Below are 21,799 nucleotides of genomic sequence, written 5' to 3' on the forward strand. Positions count from 1 at the left end.
ACTTCATGCTAAGAGTTGACTCATTGGAAAAGACTCTGATGCTGGGAGGGATTGGGGGCAAGAGGAGAAGGGGACGACAGAGGATGAGATGGCTGGATGGCATCACGGACTCTATGGACGTGAGTCTGAGTGAACTCTGGGAGTTGGTGATGGACAGGGAGGCCTGGCGTGCTGCGATTCATGGGGTTGCAAAGAGTCGGACACGACTAAGCGACTGATCTGATCTGATCTGATCTGGCCCAGGCAGATGTTCAGTCACTGTCTACTAGACAAGGACATGTTTGTGTGTGTTAAAGAGAAGAGGACACTGTCCTCCACATATGTAACTGAGAAAGTCTTCAAAGAAACAAAATGTATGTTCCCATATTCTGAATAATATAAAGGCATGTGTGTAAGAGGGAACACCAGCAGAGGAATCTTGGGTCCTAATTCAAATTATTTTGGCTCAGCTGCTTTCCCTATCTATGAGTGGCTATGAATGACCTTTAGGCTTCTTTCAAGTCCCACAGATTTCAAGTGACTGAATCCATGTGTAAGGGAACGCTGATGCCCACAAACTACACAACACCCCATATATGGAAGTGTTTGTGTGTGACATTCATTTGGATTCAAGGGAAGAGTACAGATGACAAAGACTTGAGATGCTGGCAGGTTTATAATGGCGTGTACACAAAAGAGCCAGTGTTGGAAGGGTCTTCTGGGTGAGAGGATCCCTTCCAGGGAGTGGCCAGGCTACTGCACAGAGCGAGTTGGGCAGCATGGCGGCCTCTAAGCTGGCAGGTGCCGATGCCCTGGATGGATCCCTGTTACTGCTGCTACTGGAACTTACCTAGGTCACAGACCTACAAATAGCCCCTTCCTGAGTTCTCATCAAATCCCTGGAAGGTAGGCTCTGGCTACATTTCTAGAGGGAACAGACTAAGTGTAATAGTGACTAAAGGCCATGTTTGACTTCCTTGACACTAAGACAGTCTTAATCTTCCTAGAAATGTGACTGGGGCTGGAGGGACTGGGTAAGAATAAAGAAGAATAGGTGACTATCAAGGTCCTATGTAGAACAGACCAACAAATGTTGAGGAAGTTAATTTCTGAAAACAAATTCTCTTTTAAGAATAGAGACATTAGCACTGTGGTACACTGAACATGGCTGTATAAGATTTGTTTAAGTAATTGGACTTCATTAGCTTCAAATAGTTTCTTTCTTGATAAATCCCTACATATACCTATATGTATACACACATATATATACAGATATATATATATCTATGGGGTTCTCTGGTAGCTCAGCTGGAGACCTGGGTTTGATTCCTGGGTAGGGAAGATCCCCTGGAGAAGGGATAGGCTACTCACTCCAGTAGTCTTGGGCTTCCCTGGTGGCTCAGAGGGTGAAGAATCTGCCTGCAATGCGGGAGACCTGGGTTCAATCCCTGGGTTGGGAAGATTCCCCTGGAGGAAGGCATGGCAACCTACTCCAGTATTCTTGCCTGGAGAATCCCTATGGACAAAGAGGAGCATAGCGGGCTACAGTCCATGGCATCGCAAAGAGTCGGACATGACTGAGCAACTAAGCACAGCACAGCATATATATATATATATGTGTATATATATTATATATTTATAATATAATTATATATATTATATATATATAATTGGTATACAGTGCTATTTAGATTTTAATTGTAAGAAAATTATTTTACTGAATATCCTCAATACGTCTGAGGGATATGTCATATTCCTGTCAGAAACACTCTATTGCAAATGATTCTTAACTTGGTAGGTGGGGAGAGAAAAGAACACGAGGTGGTTACTGTCTCTCTTAGAAAATCACTGCTTTTGAGGACAGTCCACAGGATGGGGTCGGGGTTTTAGAGAGTCAACCAGGCTACTAGTAGTTCCTGATACACTGGCTATAAGCATGCCCACGGGGCATGAGTGACTTCATGGAGTTATTGTCTTTGGATGGCTCCTCTCTTATTCATAGAGATACCTTGGAAGAAGGAACAAAGGGGAAAATAAAGAACCTAGCAGGCTGTAACTGATGGTCAGGGCACTGTGAGGCTGTGCCATGTTATACTGATGATCTGACTTGATTGGCCTAGGCGATGTTACTGACTGCCTGACTCAAGAAAAATCACTTGATTCCTCTGGATCTCAGTGAAAGAAGGCCTGGATGGTCTCTTATAGAAATTTTAGAAAAGTTAATGACACCAACAAGAAAAACAGGCTCCAACAGGAGCTTGTAGCCAGGGAAAATGAGAAACATTAGACAAGTCTCAGTATGGGAAGCCAATAAGGACAGAGGTAGCACAAATATGAAAAGAGGCCAAGATGACCACGTACATCCCTATGAAATGACTCCAGAATGAGCAAAGTCCAAGAGATGTTTCAAAAGTGGAGTCCAGACTGACATCGAGTAGAGGCCTTACCTTCCGGTGACAGCAAAGCAGAGCGTGCACATTCCCTGTAAGAGTCCTGCGGCATGCTGCAGAAAGGCAGCCATCTTGGGATTCTCATCCACTGGGCCTTGCACCGAGAGGAAGCAGCCACAAAGCTTGTCGATCAGACCGATGTTCACCACGTAGCTAGATGTGGGGACAAATATGTGTTACCAATGTGCATAGCCTGGTAACATCTTTCCCTTCAAAAAGTGAAAGTGAAAGTTGCTCAGTCGTGTCCGACTCTGTGACCCCATGGATGTGGCCTCCCAGGCTCCTCTGTCCCTGGAATTCTCTATGCCAGAACACTAGAGTGAGTAGTTGTTCCCCTCTCCAGGCATCTTCCCAACCCAGGGATTGAACCCAGGTCTCTTGCATTGCAGGCAGATTCTTTACTGGCTGAGCCAACAGGGAAGCCCTCACCTTCAAAGAGAAACCTTAATAAACACAGGCTTAGGCCTTTCTAACAAGCAAAGACAACACAGGTTTGAATATAACATCTTATGCAACTATTTCCTTAGATTTATCCCTGAATAATCAGTTATTTCTATGAATGGTTCTGTTTACTTCTGTTGGCTACTCTAATGCTATTTTCTTCAAGAAAGTGATTATCTGATCATTCTCACCAGTCTGCTGCTGCTAAGTTGCTTCAGTCGTGTCCGACTCTGTGCGACCCCATAGACTACAGCCCACCAGGCTCCCCCGTCCCTGGGATTCTCCAGGCAAGAGTATTGGAGCGGGCTGCCATTTCCTTCTCCAGTGCATGAAAGTGAAAAGTGAGAGTGAAGTCGCACCAGTCTAGAGTCTGACAATAACTGAAATGATTTTTAAGGATCTCTATACTCTTGAAAAGGAATACTTCATAAAGTACTAGGAGCTAAATTCACTAGAATGCAAGGATACAGGATGATTCTACTTAGGCACTCTTGTTATAACCTAAACTTCCAATGCCACTGTAGATTCTCTACTTTTTAAAAATCTTATCACCATTAAGAGTATAATAAGCACCAAGAATCCAATTGCCCTCTGTTATGAAAAATACCAGTTCTGAGAGTTGACAGTATCACTTAAGAAGTTACTCTCATCTTTTCAGTCTATTAAACAGTTTTCTAGAACTGTTTATTAACCCAGATCAACAATAGTAGCTCTTAGTCCACAAAGCAGAAATAATTGAAAATATCTGAAGACTATAAAGTACCTTGTAGATAAATCAGCCTTAGCTTAGAGATTTTGTACCTATTCAGTGCTACTGCATTCACATATATGAAAAGTGAAGGACTCTGAATACAGCAGTTCTGAAAATCAACACATACAATCTTTCAGTGATATGTGCAAAGGAACTGATGCTTCTGCTTGTAAGTGCACTAAAATCCCTGTCACTATTCATTTACTAATACACTTCTTTTGTAAAAAGAAGGAGAATCTGATGAATAATTCATGTTGGTAGCCTCTTTTAAGTTTACTATTTACAAGGCATAAAATAATGTTCCCTTTCTCTTTTTAAGTTAGGAAATATATTCATCTGGTTACTGAGCATCTCCCACAGTTTTAAAATTGGAAAATATGAAATGATGACCACCAGCTCTATTATCTTACAATAAAGGAAAATGACATACTGACATATTGAACCCTTGTCCCACAAGTTTCTGGATGACCATGGGCAAATTACCTTACCCTTCTTAGTCTGTTTTCTTTTTGATATGACAGTGTTAGTAGAAGGTTCTTGTGATAAGTGACTGATAAGCTAATACATGCAAAGAACTTGAAATATTTTATTATTAGTTTTATTGTTACTAGTCGTAATAATGGCAGTATTTTAAAAAATGCATGCATACTTACTAGTCATAAATACAATGAAAAATTAACACAACACAAAATACCATTTCACAAATATTAGACTGATAAAAATCACTAAGTATGTTAACATAAACACTGATAAGAATATGAGGAAATGGGACTCCTATCCTTTACTAATGGGAAGTGTACTCTTTGGAGAACAATTTGATGTTACTTGGTAAAGTTGAACATGGATTTATCATAGGATTCAAAATTCTTACTGTAGGCATATGCACTTGAGAAACTCCCATACAGGTGCAAAAGAAGCTTATACAAGGATATTCACTGTATCATTGCTTGAAATAGTGAAAAAATAGAAACTACTGCCCTCAAATAGGTGTACAAACTGGGAATTTATTCATTTAAAAAAATGTCTAGAGCAGTTAAAATGAATTAATCAGAATTATATGCATCAACATAAATAAATTTCAACATGTTATGTGAAAATAGAAATTGAAAGAATTGTATGATAGCATTTATGTAAATTTTAAACACATACAAAACCAGAAATGTTTGTGTTTATTATATGAATATATATAAATATATACACACTATACACATATATATTACACATACATATATACAAATAATATAAAAAGTGCATGGGAACTATATATACATACTCTAACTCTCTCAAAAGATAAATCACTGTGTAAGGGAAAGGAATGTAGATGGGGAGTTAGCTGTACCTGCCACATTTGGTTTCTTACCAGTATGAAAAAAGATCTAAGACAATATGGAAAAATGTTATCAGTTACTGAAAAATGATGTCAAGTTGGTACATAGGTATTGATAATTTTGTAAGGTATAGGTTGATACAGTACATAAACTCATCAGATCAGATCAGATCAGTCGCGCAGTCGTGTCCGACTCTTTGCAACCCCATGAATCGCAGCACGCCAGGCTTCCCTGTCCATCACCAACTCCCAGAGTTCACTCAGACTCATGTCCATAGAATCCGTGATGCCATCTAGCCATCTCATCCTCTGTCATCCCCTTCTCCTCTTGCCCCCAATCCCTCCCAGCATCAGACTCTTTTCCAATGAGTCAACTCTTCGAATGAGGTGGCCAAAGTATTGGAGTTTCAGCTTTAGTATCATTCCCTCAAAAGAAATCCCAGGGCTGATCTCCTTCAGAATGGACTGGTTGGATCTCCTTGCAGTCCAAGGGACTCTCGAGTCTTCTCCAACACCACAGTTCAAAAGCCATCAATTCTTCGGCACTCAGCCTTCTTCACAGTCCAACTCTCACATCCATACATGACCACAGGAAAAACCATAGCCTTGACTAGACAAACCTTTGTTGGCAAAGTAATGTCTCTGCTTTTGAATATGCTGTCTAGGTTGGTCATAACTTTCCTTCCAAGGAGTAAGCGTCTTTTAATTTCATGGCTGCAGTCCCCATCTGCGGTGATTCTGGAGCCCAAAAAAATAAAGTCTGACACTGTTTCCACCGTTTCCCCATCTATTTCCCATGAAGTGATGGGACCGGATGCCATGATCTTCGCTTTCTGAATGTTGCGCTTTAAGCCAACTTTTTCACTCTCCACTTTCACTTTCATCAAGAGGCTTTTCAGTTCCTCTTCACTTTCTGCCATAAGGGTGGTGTCATCTGCATATCTGAGGTTATTGATATTTCTCCCGGCAATCTTGATTCCAGCTTGTGTTTCTTCCAGTCCAGCGTTTCTCATGATGTACTCTGCATATATGTTAAATAAACAGGGTGACAATATACAGCCTTGACGTACTCCTTTTCCTATTTGGAACCAGTCTGTTGTTCCATGTCCAGTTCTAACTGTTGCTTCCTGACCTGCATACAAATTTCTCAAGAGGCAGATCAGATGGTCTGGTGTTCCCATCTCTTTCAGAATTTTCCACAGTTTATTGTGATCCACACAGTCAAAGGCTTTGGCATAGTCAATAAAGCAGAAATAGATGCTTTTCTGGAACTCTCTTGCTTTTTCCATGATCCAGCAGATGTTGGCAATTTGATCTCTGGTTCCTCTGCCTTTTCTAAAACCAGCTTGAACATCAGGAAGTTCACGGTTCACGTATTGATGAAGCCTGGCTTGGAGAATTTTGAGCATTACTTTACTCGCGTGTGAGATGAGTGCAATTGCGCGGTAGTTTGAGCATTCTTTGGCATTGCCTTTCTTTGGGATTGGAATGAAAACTATTCTTTGCAGCCAAAGATGGAGAAGCTCTATACAGTCAGCAAAAACAAGACCAGGAGCTGACTGTGGCTCAGACCATGAACTCCTTATTGCCAAATTCAGACTTAAATTGAAGAAAGTAGGGAAAACCACTACACCATTCAGGTATGACCGAAATCAAATCCCTTATGATTATACAGTGGAAGTGAGAAATAGATTTAAGGGACTAGATTTGATAGATAAGAGTGCCTGATGAACTATGGAATGAGGTTTGTGACATTGTACAGAAGACAGGGATCAAGACCATTCCCATGGAAAAGAAATGCAAAAAAGCAAAATGGCTGTCTGGGGAGACCTTACAAATAGCTGTGAAAAGAAGAGAAGCGAAAAGCAAAGGAGAAAAGGAAAGATATAAACATCTGAATGCAGAGTTCCAAAGAATAGCAAGAAGAGATAAGAAAGCCTTCTTCAGCGATCAATGCAAAGAAATAGAGGAAAACAACAGAATGGGAAAGACTAGGGATCTCTTCAAGAAAATCAGAGATACCAAAGTAACATTTCATGCAAAGATGGGCTCGATAAAGGACCAAAATGGTATGGACCTAACAGAAGCAGAAGATACTAAGAAGAGATGCAAGAATACACAGAAGAACTGTACAAAAAAGAGCTTCACGACCCAGATGGTGTGATCCCTAACCTAGAGCCAGACATCCTGGAATGTGATGTCAAGTGTACCTTAGAAAGCATCACTACGAACAAAGCTAGTGGAGGTGATGGAATTCCAGTTGAGCTATTCCAAATCCTGAAAGATGATGATGTGAAAGTGCTGCACTCAATATGCCAGCAAATTTGGAAAACTCAGCAGTGGCCACAGGACTGGAAAAGGTCAGTTTTCATTCCAATCCCAAAGAAAGGCAATGCCAAAGAATGCTCAAACTACCACACAATTGCACTCATCTCACATAAACTCCTAGAAAATTTAAATATTTTTGAAGAGAATAATGACAAACCAAAAGAGCATTGACTAAAATAAACAGGAAAAAAAAAAAACAAACAAAAAACAAAAGAGCATTGAAACCTGTAAGATAAGGGTTAATGTTTTATTTCTCAGGTTTATTGAGATGCAGTTAATATACACATCCTTTAAGTTTAGGTATACAATGTGATGATTTGTGTATTGATTACAAAATATTACTGTTTTCTAGTTTCACCCCACTGATCAGAGAAGATACTTGATATAATTTCTATGTTTTTGGATTGTTGAGACTTCTTTTGTGGCATAACATAGGATTCATCCTTGAAAATGTTCCATGTGTGTTTGAGAGCAATATATATTTTGCTGCTGTTGGATGGAGTGCTCTATATATGTCTGTTAGGTCCTTTTGGCCTAAGTGCTATTTATTTATTTATTTATTTTTTAAATTTTATTTTATTTTTAAACTTTACATAATTGTATTAGTTCTAAGTGCTGTTTAAATCTGCTGTTTCCTTATTGATTTCCTGTCTGGAAGATCTATCTATTATTGTTGGGTGTTTCTTGTTGCTGTGTAGTTGCTAAGTCATGTCTGACTCTTTCACAGCCTCATGGACTGTAGCCTGCCTGGCTCCTTGGCCATGGGGTTTCCCAGGCAAGAATACTGGAGTGGGTTGTCATTTCCTTCTCCAGGAATTTATTGTTGAGAGTGGGGTATTAATGTCCCCAGTTATTACTGTATTGTTGTTCTCCATTTAGTTCTGTTAGTATCAGTTTTATAATTTAGGGGCTCTAACGTTGGATGCATAAATAATTACTTACTGTCATATCTTTGGTGGATTGACCCCTCTATCATTATATAATGATCTTCTTTGTCTCTTTTAACCATTTTTAGCTTAAAATCTATTTTTGTTGATATAAATATAGCTTCTCTTCCTTTCTTCTGGTTACCATTTCTTTGAAATACATACACCCCTTTGCTCTCAGTCTTTGTGTCTTTAAAGCTAAAATGAGTCTCTTACAGTCAGTATGTTGTGGGATATTGTTTTTATCCTTCAGCCTCTCTGTGTCTTTTGATTGGAGAATTTAATCCATTTACCCTTAAAGTAATTACTGGTTGCTAAGGACTTTACTATTGATATTTCACTAATTATTTTCTATTTTTTAGCTCCCTTGCCCTGTGTTCCCTTTCTTGCTGTCTTCATTTGTGATCTGATGACTTTTTGGGACAGTATGCTTTGACTTCTTTATACTAAGTGTATCTACTATAGGTTTTTCTTTGGGAAATCTTTTTATTGCATTCTGTTTTTTTAATTAGTTGATTTTAATTGGAGAATAATTAATTTACAATATTGTGGTGGTTTCTGCCATACATTGACATGAATCAGCCACGGGTGCACATACATGTGTACCCCCATCCTGAACCCCCCTCCCTTCTCCCTCCCCACCCCATCCCTCTGGGTTGTCCCAGAGAACTGACTTTGAGTTCCCTGCTTCATGTATCAAACTTGTACTGGTCATCTGTTTCACATATAGTAACATACATGTTTCAATGCTATTGTCTCATATCATCCCACCCTCACCTTCTCCCATGTAGTCCAAAAGTCTGTTCTCTACATCTGTGTCTCTTTCACTGCCTTTAAGAGACACATGTACCCCAATGTTCACTGCAGCACTGTTTACAATAGCCAGGACATGGAAGCAACCTAGATGTCCACTGGCAGATGAATGGATAAGGAAGTTGTGGTGTATATTACATTCTGCTTTAAGTTGATAAGTTTGACAGCATACAGAAAATTTATGCAGTTGTCCCTCAGTATCTGTGGGGGATTGGTCCCAGGACCTGCTGTGGATACCAAAACTCACCGATGCTAAAGTCCCATCATTGGCACTCCATATCCTTGGTTCTGCACCTGTGGACTCAACCAACTACAGACTGTGTAGTACTATCAGTTCAGTTCAGTTCAGTCGCTCAGTCGTGTCCGACTCTGCGACCCCATGAATTGCAGTACGCCAGGCCTCCCTGTCCATCACCAACTCCCGGAGTTCACTCAGACTCATGTCCATTGAGTCGGTGATGCCATCCAGCCATCTCATCCTCTGTCGTCCCTTTCTCCTCCTGCCCCCAATCCCTCCCAGCATCAGCGTCTTTTCCAATGAGTCAGCTCTTCGCATGAGGTGGCCAAAGTACTGGAGTTTCAGCTTTAGCATCATTCCTTCCAAAGAAATCCCAGGGCTGATCTTCTTCAGAATGGACTGGTTGGATCTCCTTGCAGTCCAAGGGACTCTCAAGAGTCTTCTCCAACACCACAGTTCAAAAGCATCAATTCTTCAGCACTCACCTTTCTTCACAGTCCAACTTTATAGTATTTATTAAAATAAAAACTTGGATGTAAGTGGACGTGCACATTTCAGACCTGTGTTGTTTAAAAGTCAACTGTACTTTTATTTCTCCTTCCTCATATTTCAGGTTACTTATGTTACAGTTTACATGTTTTTATAGTGTTCATTCAATAACAAATTTCTGTGGTTATGGTTATATCTATTACATTTGATTTTTCACTTTCAAACTAGCTTGTAAGTGAATTTTATGTATCACCATTATAATACCAGAGATCTGATTTTGACTATATGGTTAGCATTACCAGTGAGTATTACACATCCATATGTTTTTGTCTTATTAATTATCACCTTTTTCTTTAAACCTGAAGAACGCCCTATAGTATTTCTTGTAAGGGAGGTCTAGTGGTGATCAACTTCCTCTGCTTTTTTTGTTTGAGAAAGTATTTCTCCTTCATTCCTGAAGGACAGCATTGCTGAGTACAGCATTCTTGGTTGGCAGTTTTTTCTTCAGTATTCTGAAAGGCTGTGCCATAGGCTGGGCTTCTTGATCAGGCTGCTGGCTGTGCTCTGATATTGAGCAAGACTGCTGGCTGGCCTCTCTGGTTGGAAGCGGTCTCCAGTTGTATCTCATAGATGGGTGGGTCTAGAAACTGTCTCTGTGGTTGAGAAGAATTTTGTCTGGGCTCCATTACAGGGTGGGGTGCAGGCTATGCTCTGCAGCTGAGGACGGGACCATAGCTGGGTTCTGAGCTTTCCCAAGGTTACTGTTCAGTCCTCCTGGTTATGTGGGGTCAGAAGCTGAGCTCAACAGTTGGACACAGCTGCTGGCTTGACTCCCTGCCTGAACAGGGCTGTAGTTTGGACTCTGCAGCTGCCTAGGTTCCATAGCTGACCTTCCTGTATAGTCAGAAATGAAGGTAATGCTGAGCAAGAGGGCACAGATGATGACCTGTTTTCCTGCCCAGGCTGCATGGTAAAACAAGCTCTATAGCTGGTACAGCCTGGGGACCCTAAGCAGCAGAACTGCAACTGAATTCCCTGACCAGATGGGGCGACAGCTCAACTTCATATATGGGCAGAGCTGCTGCCTGGGATCTCTGCTTGGGCACCACAGTAGCCAGGAGCACAGTCCACCAAGATCTGAGTGCTGAAGCACCACACTCCCCTGTTCTATTTGCTCCCCAGTGGTCAAGCCCTGCAGATTCCCCCAGTAATCTTTGTTAGGTGAGACCAAAGTGGAAGTGTCCCATAATGCTGGGGGAGCTAGATGTCCATCTGGGCTCCTTCTTAGTACTGGAGGAACCACAGGCTTGGGGGGCCTGCATGTAGCACTGTGCTGGCCTGTGGGAGCGCGGTGTGTGGCTGCTCCTCTTAGCCTTCTAATGAGGTACTTCTTGGTCTCTGAGGTCCAGTGGGAGATGCTTCAGGCTTACTCACTTTGTTTATTCTGAGTTTTCACAGTGGTTCTTGTCTATGGATAGTTACTATTTGGGCTTCTAGTGAGGCCATCTGTTTGATGGCACAATAAGTTCACAAACAATGAATGAAGACCTTGTAAATGGAGCATTTACCACAGGGAATGAACACTGATCCTGACAAATAGGAATATCATCTACAGCACTGGGATCCATTTCATAGTACAAGATGGTTGGCTGTTCTTTAGTATATTCCGCCCATATCTCAGAAAATTTCTGGAGGCCAAAAAAGCCAAGATTAAGGTGCCAGCAGGGTTGGATTCCTGTGAGGCTGCTCTTTTTGGTTTCCAGATGGCTGTCTTCTTGCTACCTCTTCACATGGTTGTTCCTCTGTGCAAGTGCCTAATGATTTTATCATATACCAAGAGCTTTTACAACTAAAAAACTCAATACCTCCAATAGGAAAATGGGCAAGTACATGAATAGGCAACTCACAAATGACTGTCTGAGTCATCAAGGAAGTCCTATTTAAAATGGCCAATGAACATTTAAAAATGTGCAGTATCACTACTAATATAAAGAAATGAAATATTTTCACCTCTCAGTCTGGCTAAGACCCAAAAGAATGTGCTATTCAACACTGTCTAGGCTGAAGGTACAAGGACATATTCATATGTAATCTCTCAGTTCAGTTCAGTTCAGTCATTCAGTCGTGTCCAACTCTTTGCGACCCCATGAATCCCAGCATGCCAGGCCTCCCTGTCCATCACTAACTCCCAGAGTTCACCCAAACTCATGTCCATTGAGTTGGTGATGCCATCCAGCCATCTCATCCTCTGTCATCCCCTTCTCCTCCTACCCCCAATCCCTCCCAGCATCAGAGTCTTTTCCAATGAGTCAGCTCTTCGCATGAGGTGGCCAAAGTATTGGAGTTTCAGCTTTAGCATCAGTCCTTCCAAAGAACACCCAGGACTGATCTCCTTTAGAATGGACTGGTTGGATCTCCTTGCAGTCCGAGGGACTCTCAAGAGTCTTCTCCAACACCACAGGTCAAAAGCATCAATTCTTTGGCGCTCAGCCTTCTTCACAGTCCAACTCTCATATCCATACATGACTACTGGAAAAACCATGGCCTTGACTAGATGGACTTTTGTTGGCAAAGTAATGTCTCTGCTTTTGAATATGCTATCTAGGTTGGTCATAACTTTCCTTCCAAGGAGTAAGTGTCTTTTAATATCATGGCTGCAATCACCATCTGCAGTGATTTTGGAGCCCCCAAAAATAAAGTCTGACACTGTATCCACTGTTTCCCCATGTATTTCCCATGAAGTGATGGGACCAGATGCCATGATCTTCATTTTCTGAATGTTGAACTTTAAGCCAACTTTTTCACTCTCCTCTTTCACTTTCATCAAGAAGCTTTTTAGTTCCTCTTCACTTTCTGCCATAAGGGCAGTGTCATCTGCATATCTGAGGTTACTGATATTTCTCCCAGCAATCTTGATTCCAGCTTGTGCTTCTTCCAGTCCAGCGTTTCTCATGATGTACTCTGCATGTATGTTAAATAAGCAGGGTGACAATATATAGCCTTGATGTACTCCTTTTCCTATTTGGAACCAGTCTGTTGTTCCATGTCCAGTTCTAACTGTTGCTTCCTGACCTGCATACAGGTTTCTCAAGAGGCAGGTCAGGTGGTCTGGTATTTCCATTTCTTTCAGAATTTTCCACAGTTTATTGTGATCCACACAGTCAAAGGCTTTGGCATAGTCAATAAAGCAGAAATAGATGTTTTTCTGGAACTCTCTTGCTTTTTCCATGATCCAGCAGATGTTGGCAATTTGATCTCTCCATGTAGGACAATTTGGCAATTTGGATCAAAATCCTTAATACACATTCTATGACCCCAAATTATGCTTCTCAAAGTTTAATAGAAAACAATAATCAATTATAGGGAAAGATATTCTTTACAGTGTTATCTATAATAGTAAAATGCTAGAATAAACCTATTTAAGTAATAGGTCACCTGAAGCAAATCACCTTGGGCTTCCCAGGTAGCATTAGTGGTAAATAAGTGGCCTGCCAATGTAGGAGACATAAGAGGTGTCGGTTTGTTCCCTGGGTCGGGAAGATCCCCTGGAGGAGGGCATGGCAACCTACTCCAGTATTCTTGCCTGGAGAATTCTTGTGGACAGAGGGGTAAGGCTACAATCCACAGGGTCACAAAGAGTTGGACATGACTGAAATGACTTAGCACACATGCACGAAGCAAATCAATGCCACATAATCAAATGCTTGGAAAGCCGGTAGAAATTCATTTGCAAGTTTCTGTTGATTTGGAAAAAAATAAATTAAAAAGTATGACGAAAAAGTATGACATAAAAAGTATGTATAAGTATTACAATTTGTTTTCATAAAATAACCACATATATTACACCAAAACCAAAATTAAAACCAGTGATTATCTTTGGGTGGTGGGATTAAAGACAATGCTTGTATATTAAAAAATGCATTGTGATCTTCTATGTTTTCCAAATTGTTGTAGTAACTCCTACAGCGCAATGGTAAAAACACAAATAATTCAATTAAAAATACGCAAAGCACCTGAATACATGTTTTACCAAAGAACAGATACAAATGGCCAGCAGACACAGGAGAAGATGTTCCACATCACTAACCATCAGGGACATCAAATCCAAACCACAGTGACACACTACCTGCACCTGTCAGGGTGGGTATAAAAACAAACAAAAGAGAGACCCTGAAAACCAGGAAATAACATGGCAGGATGCAGAGAGAAAAGTGAAACCTTGTACACTGTTGGTGGGAAAGTCTATTTGTAGAGTCACTATGAAAACCAGTGCGGCATTCCTCCAAAGATGACACACAGAAGCGCCGTATGGTCTGTCAATTCCACTTCTGGGTATATATCTGAAGGGAATCAATCATTATCTTAAAGAGATACTTGCACTCTCATGTTCACTGCAGCATTATCCAGAGTAGCTAAATGTCCATGAACAGATGAATGGATAAGTAGAAGTGGTAAAGTTGTATACAGGGCTTCCCAGGTGGCTCAGAGGGCTTCCCGGGTAGCTCAGCTGGTGAAGAATGCGCCTGCAATGCAGGAAGAGACCCTGGAGGCTACCCACTCCAGTATTCATGGGCCTCCCTGTTGGCTTAGATGGTAAAGAATCTGCCTGAAACGTGGGAGACCTGGGTTCAATCCCTGGGTTGGGAAGATCCCCTGGAGGAGGCCTGGCAACCCACTCCAGTATTCTTGCCTAGAGAATCTGCATGGACAAAGGAGCCTGGCAGGCGAGAGTCTACGAGGCTGCAAACAGCTGGACACAACTGAGCGACTACGTACACACACACAGATGGCTCAGTGGTAAGGGATCCGCCTACCAGTGCAGGAGATGCAAGAGACATTGGTTTGATCCCTGGGTGAGGAAGATCCCCTGGAGGAGGAAACGGCAACCGATTCCAGTAATTTTGCCTGGAAAATTCCATAGAGTTGGACACAACTGAGCACACCTGCAAAGTGGTGTGTGTGTGTATAAAATGAAATATTATTCAGCCATAAAAAAATAAGGAAATCCTGCAATTTCTAACAATATGGGTTGCCCTTGAAGGCATTATGCTATGTGAAATAAGTCAGACAGTTAAAGGGCAAATACTGTGTGGAATCTGAAAGGGTTGAACTCTCAGAAACAGTAGAATGGTTGCTGCCCAATGCTGGGGGTGGGTAGGGGAAAGGGGGAGATGCTGGTTAAAGGGTACAAACTTACATTTATAAGATGAGTAAGTTCTAGGAATGTAACACACAGCATGGTGACTAAAAGCTAGAGTACTGCACTACATACTTGAAAGCTGCTAAACAGTAGCTCTTAAATGTTTCAGTATACACACACACAAAAGGCAATTATGTAAGGTGATGGAGGTGTTAACTAACAGTTACTGTGGTAATCATTTTGCCCTATATATATGTGTAACAAATCATCACCTTGTACATCTTAAACTTACACAACGCTATATATGTCCACCCATGTCTCAATAAAGCCAGGAAAAAAACCGAATTGCAGAGCCTCAGGACTGACGCATTTCCTTGGCAAATTTCAAACCAGTTTGTTTTTTCACATTGCAATTTTTTCTGTCCTATACATAATACTGCTTTCCTAGAACTATGCTAAACACTTGAAATTGCCAATATTTGCATCTTACAAAAAAATTCCAATGTTTTATAGCCAAAAGATATTATTTGGATATTCTGTTAAAGGTTTTTTTTTTAATTTGTTTTTGTATCCCAGGACCTTGTAAAGTGTCTGGCATAAAGTGAGTACAAGTGGCAATATTTTGAGGTGATAAGATATTTCTGAGGATCTCTTAGGGCTAGAAACTTGACTGAACCTTCTAAAATAGGGAGAATAAACACTGTTATTACCTCATCTCGGTTAGACACCCTCTTGCCTCTTCCATGCCAGATAAGAAGAGAAAAGGGACATACGTCAGAGTGATGTACCCTCTTCCAGCTCTACCTTAGTGGTACAGGCAAGACAGCAGTGCCAAAAACTGTGCTGGAATGCTTCGCTCACAACTTTGCAATGCTAGAGATTTATAAACCGACAAAAAGGCGCAGGTTGCAGCAGGGAGTGGAGTGAGATTTCCTGTTGGTTCATATTTGAGAAGGTGAGAAAGAAAGCATGAGACTATTTACATATATTCTGCTTGCTTCACTAGGAAGATCTGAGATAGAGTTTGTGGTCCTGCACACAGGGATCATCAAGCCAGCTAACAATACATTATCTACAAGAAAACAATATTTACCAAAAGTGCTTCAAGCCAGATAGAGTGACATCGTTTTGCTCTGAAGCACTGTAATTGCCTATCATCCTTTTTAAGTTACATGAATTATTCGGTTTGGCAGATCACCACTGTTATTTTTTCCCCCCAATAACCTTTTTTTCTTTAATGAAGGATCTGGTAACTATAATAATGAGTGTAAAAATGTAGGTACTGTCTCCTGGAAGGCCCACTGGAATTGCACTGAAGCATCTGGCTGGGCCTTCTGGCTCACTGTAGTTGAGTTGTCTGGATGACAAGAATGCAGGGCTGCTGCATCACACAGTAGCCCAAGGGAGGATGCTGGGACTCAATGGCATTTATCAGCAGGGAGGGCCAGGTTCTACAGACCAAAGGGACATGGGGAAATTGAATGAGATCAAGCAACAGAGAGAAAGGCCAGGGAGGGTCAAAGTCAAGTGCTGCATGATAAATGGTCTGTGGACCCAAAGGGCCTGCCTAGTACTCTCGAGCAATAAATATGCTTGGGGAGAGAGGGCAGGCGGCTGCAAGGGACAAGTTAACAAAGTAATCAAGGGTAAGAAAGATCCTGAATGAAACAACTGTTTCCAAGAAGGCACTACAAGAGACCAGATGAAATTTATGAACTGAGAAAGAAGCGAATGCAGAAGAGGGCATTCTCTTTCTCCTATTAACCTACTATAAGCTTCAAAGAGTAACAAATTGCATGGGTTTTGGGAGTCAGAGATCAGTGCAGATCACAGAGGAGTTTCTGCTAGGTGGGACAGGTAATTGATTAACACCAGATGGAATCCTATTGGGAAATTAAATGTCCTATCTGATTCCAGATTCACCAGGGAAAAAGAATTTGAATGTCAGAGTAGGAATAAATTTCCCTGGAGAAAAGGTGACCATGGAAGGAAACAGGGTTGACCTTAAACAGGTGTTAGAAATTGCCACATTTGTGTAGAGGAAAATACACAGCTGTTGGAAGTCCAGATAGACCTGAGTTTCAGTCTCAATTCTCCTATTTAAATTTTAAACTTATGCATTACATAACCTTGGGCAAAGCATTTAACCCCGCTGAGCAATTTCCTTACCTACAAAGTTTGAACAACAGATTGGTTCCAAATAGGGAAAGGAGTACGTCAAGGCTGTATATTGTCACCCTGCTTATTTAACTTTTATGCAGAGTACATCATGAGAAACGCTGGGCTGGATGAAGCACAAGCTGGAATCAAGATTGCCGGGAGAAATATCAATACCCTCAGATATGCTGATGACACCACCCTTATGGCAGAAAGTGAAGAGGAACTAAAGAGCCTCTTGATGAAAGTGAAAGAGGAGAGTGAAAAAGTTGGCTTAAAGTTCAACATTCAGAAAACTAAGATCATGGCATCTGGTCCCATCACTTCATGGGAAATAGATGGGGAAACAGTGGAAACAGTGGCTGTCTTTATTTTTTGGGGACTCCAAAATCACTGCAGATGGTAACTGCAGCCATGAAATTAAAAGACACTTGCTCCTTGGAAGAGAAGTTATGACCAACCTAGATAGCATATTCAAAAGCAGAGACATTACTTTGCCAACAAAAGTCCATCTAGTCAAGGCTATGGTTTTTCCAGTAGTCATGTATGGATGTGAGAGTTGGACTATAAAGAAAGCTGAGCGCCAGAGAATTGATGCTTTTGAATCGTGGTGTTGGAGAAGACTCTTGAGAGTCCCTCGGACTGCAAGGAGATCCAACCAGTCCATTCTAAAAGAAATCAGTCCTGAATATTCATTGGAAGGATTGATGCTGAAGCTTAAACTCCAATACTTTGGCCACCTGATGCAAAGAAATGACTCATTTGATAAGACCCTGATGCTGGGAAAGATTGAAGGCGGGAGGAGAAGGGGACGACAGAGGATGAGATGGTTGGATGGCATCACTGACTCAATGGACATGAGTTGAGGAAACTCTGGGAGTTGGTGATGGACAGGGAGGCCTGGCATGCTGCAGTCCATGGGGATGCAAGCAGTCAGACACAACTGAGCGACTGAACTGAACTGAACAAAGTCTGAATTAGAAATCCTACACTTACAGGGCTGCAAAGCCTCTACTACAATACCTTACTCCCCTTCATGGATCACAGCCTTGCGTAACTCAACAAAGCTACTATAAGCCATGCCTTGCATGGGCACCAAAGACAGAAGGGTCATAGTGGAGTGTGTGCGAGCTAAGTCACTTCAGTCGTGTCCAATTCTTTGTGATCCTATGGACGGTAGCCCACCAGGCTCCTCTGACCATGGGATTCTCCAGGCAAGAATACTGGAGTGTGTTGCCAAGTCCTTCTCCAGGGGATCTTCCTGACCCAGGGATGAAACCCACATCTAATTATGTCTCTTGCATTACAGGCAGGTTCTTTACCATTAGCGTCACTTGAGGCAAAACTACAGAGGATCCAGGGGATATCATTGTCCTCTAGAGTTTCTACACTTTCTGCGCTAAGTCGCTTCAGTTCTGTCAGACTTTTTGCGACCCTATGGACTGTAGCCCGCCACGCTCCTTTGTCTGTGGGATTCTCCAGGCAAGAACACTGGAGTGGGTTGCCATGCCCTCCTCCAGGGGATCTTCCCAACCCAGGGACTGAACCCTTGTCTCTGACATCCCCAGCACTGGCAGGCTGGTTCTTCACTAGTAGTGGCACCTGGGAAGCCCCTAAAAGATTCTTCCTTTCCACACCGGGAGTCGAGAGTTCTTTGTCATAGTGGAAAGTTCTGACAAAACGAGGCTACCAACTCAATGCACGAGTTTGAGCAAACTCTGGGATATAGTGAAGGACAATGAAGCCTGCCATACTGCAGTCCACGGGGTTGCAAAGAGTCAGACACAACTTAGCAACTAAACAACAACACAATACATTATTAATAATGGGTGCTACAATTAATGATAGCTATTATGAGTACCTAAAATCTGAACCAAATTTATAAGCAGAGATGACCTGAGATAGGGGAATTCTTAGAAATTCTTTGAGTTGGAAAGAGTTGACAGCAAAAACAGTTATAAAAAGCTTGGAAACTACCTATTCTAATATTGAATATTAAATACCAAGAATGACAGATGAGCTTTAACTATACTGCTTTTCATTAATAGGATTTTCCTTCTCTCTACAAAATGTGGTATATTTTCTGTCAGGAATTTGTGGATGGTGTGAGAACAATTGCCATTACATGGGCCCTGAGACTTAAAATTATTTTAAAATATTTTTTTTAAACAAACAAGTTTTAAGAAATCTAGAAATTTACCTGATGAGGTCCTGAACTCGACTGTTAAAAGCATCACCTTGTGAGGGTTTGCTTTTCATTTCCTGTGTTGATATTTTTGGTGTAGTTGGCTGGCTGTTTCCATCTGGTCGATTGGCAATCAGGCAGCCAAAAACCGCAGCACTGACTTTGAGAAGTCCAGTTGTCAAGCCTTCGAAAACTTGCTTATTTGTATTTCTTCCCAAAATAGCATTATTTTCATCTGGAACATAAACCTAGATGGAAAAAATACAGTATTGTATTTCAATAAAACCACCAAAAATGAACAGAGATGATATGGAAAATTTCTGGAATCATAAATAATTTTGAAATTCTAGAAGTGCTATTTGAATGCTTGAGTACTGGTTCTAAAGTCAGACTGTCAGTTCAAATCTCAATTTTGCCCCTAGTAGCTAGGTGTCCTTGGGCAGGTCGCTACTTCCAATTTTCAATTTTCTCATAAAACAGGGATAATGACATTACCAATAACATGGGGTTCTTGTGAGGACTAAATGAGCTAATGACATAAAATGCTTAGGTCATCCTAAGCATATAATAAGCACTCAATAAATATTACTTATTCAACTGCATAAAGTATTAAAAATTTGTATAAACTCAGAAAACAAACCAACTGGCTAATTGATAGCACTGTTATGGGAAGCACACTGACTGAAACCACCCATCCTGGTCAGACACCATAGTAACCATGTGTGTGAGTTATTTTACAACAGGAGGTCCTGGTACAGAGCACGGAACTAATAAGCCAGCACTAACCAGAAGAGTTCAGGAAAGGTCAAAAAGAGACACCACGTGTCCAACACCTCCCAGAATCCTTCTTGCTGGCATCCATCTTGAATGAGCAATGTGTGTGTCATTAGGAAGGATTCTGAGTCAGAATGACTGGCCAAAGACAACCCAGAGACTAATCCCATCACCATAAAACCCGAGACTGCGAGCCACATGGCAGAGCAGTCCTCCTGGGTTCCCTTATCCTACTGCTCTCCACTTGGGTGTCCCTTCCCAATAAAGTCTCTTGTTTTGTCAGCACATGTCTCCTCCGACAGTTCATTTCTGAGTGTTAGACAAGAGCCCACTCTTGGGCCCTGGAAGGTGTCCCCCTTCCCACAATAGCACTGTTTCTTGTCAAAGTAGATTTTTAAAACATCTAATCTAAATTCCTCTATGAGGAAAAAATTTGCATTTCTTATTACAAAATGGTAAAATATAATAGTATTTCCCCTAATACACAGGGTCATATTGAGCTGTTTACTTATAGTTTACAGGAAGTAATATGGCTGTTAAAAGTTGGACAAGGAGTCAGAACTTGGGCTTGGGTTCCAGCCCCAGCTATATGATCTTAGACATGTTCCTTAACCTTTCTGTGTCTCAGTTTCCTCAACTGTCACATGAAGATAATTACAGTATCCAATGAGTCAACATATGTAAAGCCTTAGTACAACGTCTGGCTCATAGGCAAGGCCCATGGAAGTGTCATCTGCTCCATCCAAAAAGAAGTAGCAACTGCCACTCTTACTATGATTCCTACTATTACCAGCAGTAAATACAACTGGGTATGAACAGCAGCTCTCACAGAGAAGGATGACTGGAAGCACCGTGGCTAGATATGTAATTACCGGGCTGGGAACTCTGTGCTTTGGCATGTGATATTGGCTACTTAAGGGTTCACTCTTCCCAGGAGCAGAGGCTCCTGAAGACCTTGCTACCAAGAAAGGGGCAGAGACAACAGGCCAGAGATGGGGAGGAAGAAAGTTTAAAGGTGGAATCAGATAGCTTTGTGTTCAAGTTCCAGTTCCTCCTCTAGCAGGTCACACGACTTTAGGTAAATACTTCACATTTACAACTCGGCAAATCACCATGAAGGCACAACTTTCCTTTTCTTTTGCAAACTACAGAAAGAATATGAGAAACACATTTCTGGGTGATGTCAGGGTTCTTCATATATCACAAATTTTCATATTCCTTTCATTTCAAAAACCTAGTACTGATACTAAATATTTCAAATAAAACACTATACACATGCTCTTAGCAATCTTTCCCTTTTCTAGAAGCATTTTTACCCAGTAATCAGATCTTTTAAAAATACAGTTGAGAATCATGAAGATATTAAAGACTTCTGAGATACCAAAATTAATGTCATTTATTTAATCACCTGCTCATCTAACATTTGAATATCCAGTATGTCCATGGTCAAAGAAACAGAGATTCTCTGCTTACCGTAAGGACATTTAGACCCTGTAGACTCTGATTTTACAAATAAGTGTAGCAAGCTGTGGCTTACTGGTTTATAGTAGAACAGAAAGAACAATATGAAGGAGAAGTGGTGGCCATTTTAGAGGTAGCAAAGTGAAAGTGAAAGTCACTCGGTCGTGTCCGACTCTTTGCAACTCCATGGACTGTACAGTCCATGAAATTCTCCAAGCCAGAATACTAGAGTGGGTAGCCTTTCCCTTCTCCAGGGGATCTTCCCAACCCAGGGATAGAACCCAGCTCTCCTGCATTGCAGGTGGACTCTTCACCAGCTGAGCCACAAGGGAAGCCCAAG

At 41.3% G+C, this 21,799-nt stretch overlaps 1 protein-coding gene across 4 annotated transcripts in view; it reads right to left on the reverse strand.

Moving 5' to 3' along the window:
• Window positions 1-21,799, reverse strand: part of SCAPER (S-phase cyclin A associated protein in the ER) — a 423,604-nt gene that overhangs the window by 67,193 nt on the left and 334,612 nt on the right. For all 4 annotated transcript variants that reach the window (XM_010817116.3, XM_010817115.3, XM_059879316.1 and 1 more), the window contains exons 26-27: window positions 19,240-19,472; window positions 2,427-2,582 (exon numbers count right to left, since the gene is read on the reverse strand). In XM_010817116.3, coding sequence (XP_010815418.2) covers window positions 2,427-2,582; window positions 19,240-19,472 — 389 coding nt within the window. The remainder of the gene's footprint in view (window positions 1-2,426; window positions 2,583-19,239; window positions 19,473-21,799) is intronic.

This window comes from Bos taurus, chromosome 21 (genome assembly GCF_002263795.3).
Source record: "Bos taurus isolate L1 Dominette 01449 registration number 42190680 breed Hereford chromosome 21, ARS-UCD2.0, whole genome shotgun sequence".
In the NCBI taxonomy this organism is placed as follows: domain Eukaryota; kingdom Metazoa; phylum Chordata; class Mammalia; order Artiodactyla; family Bovidae; genus Bos; species Bos taurus.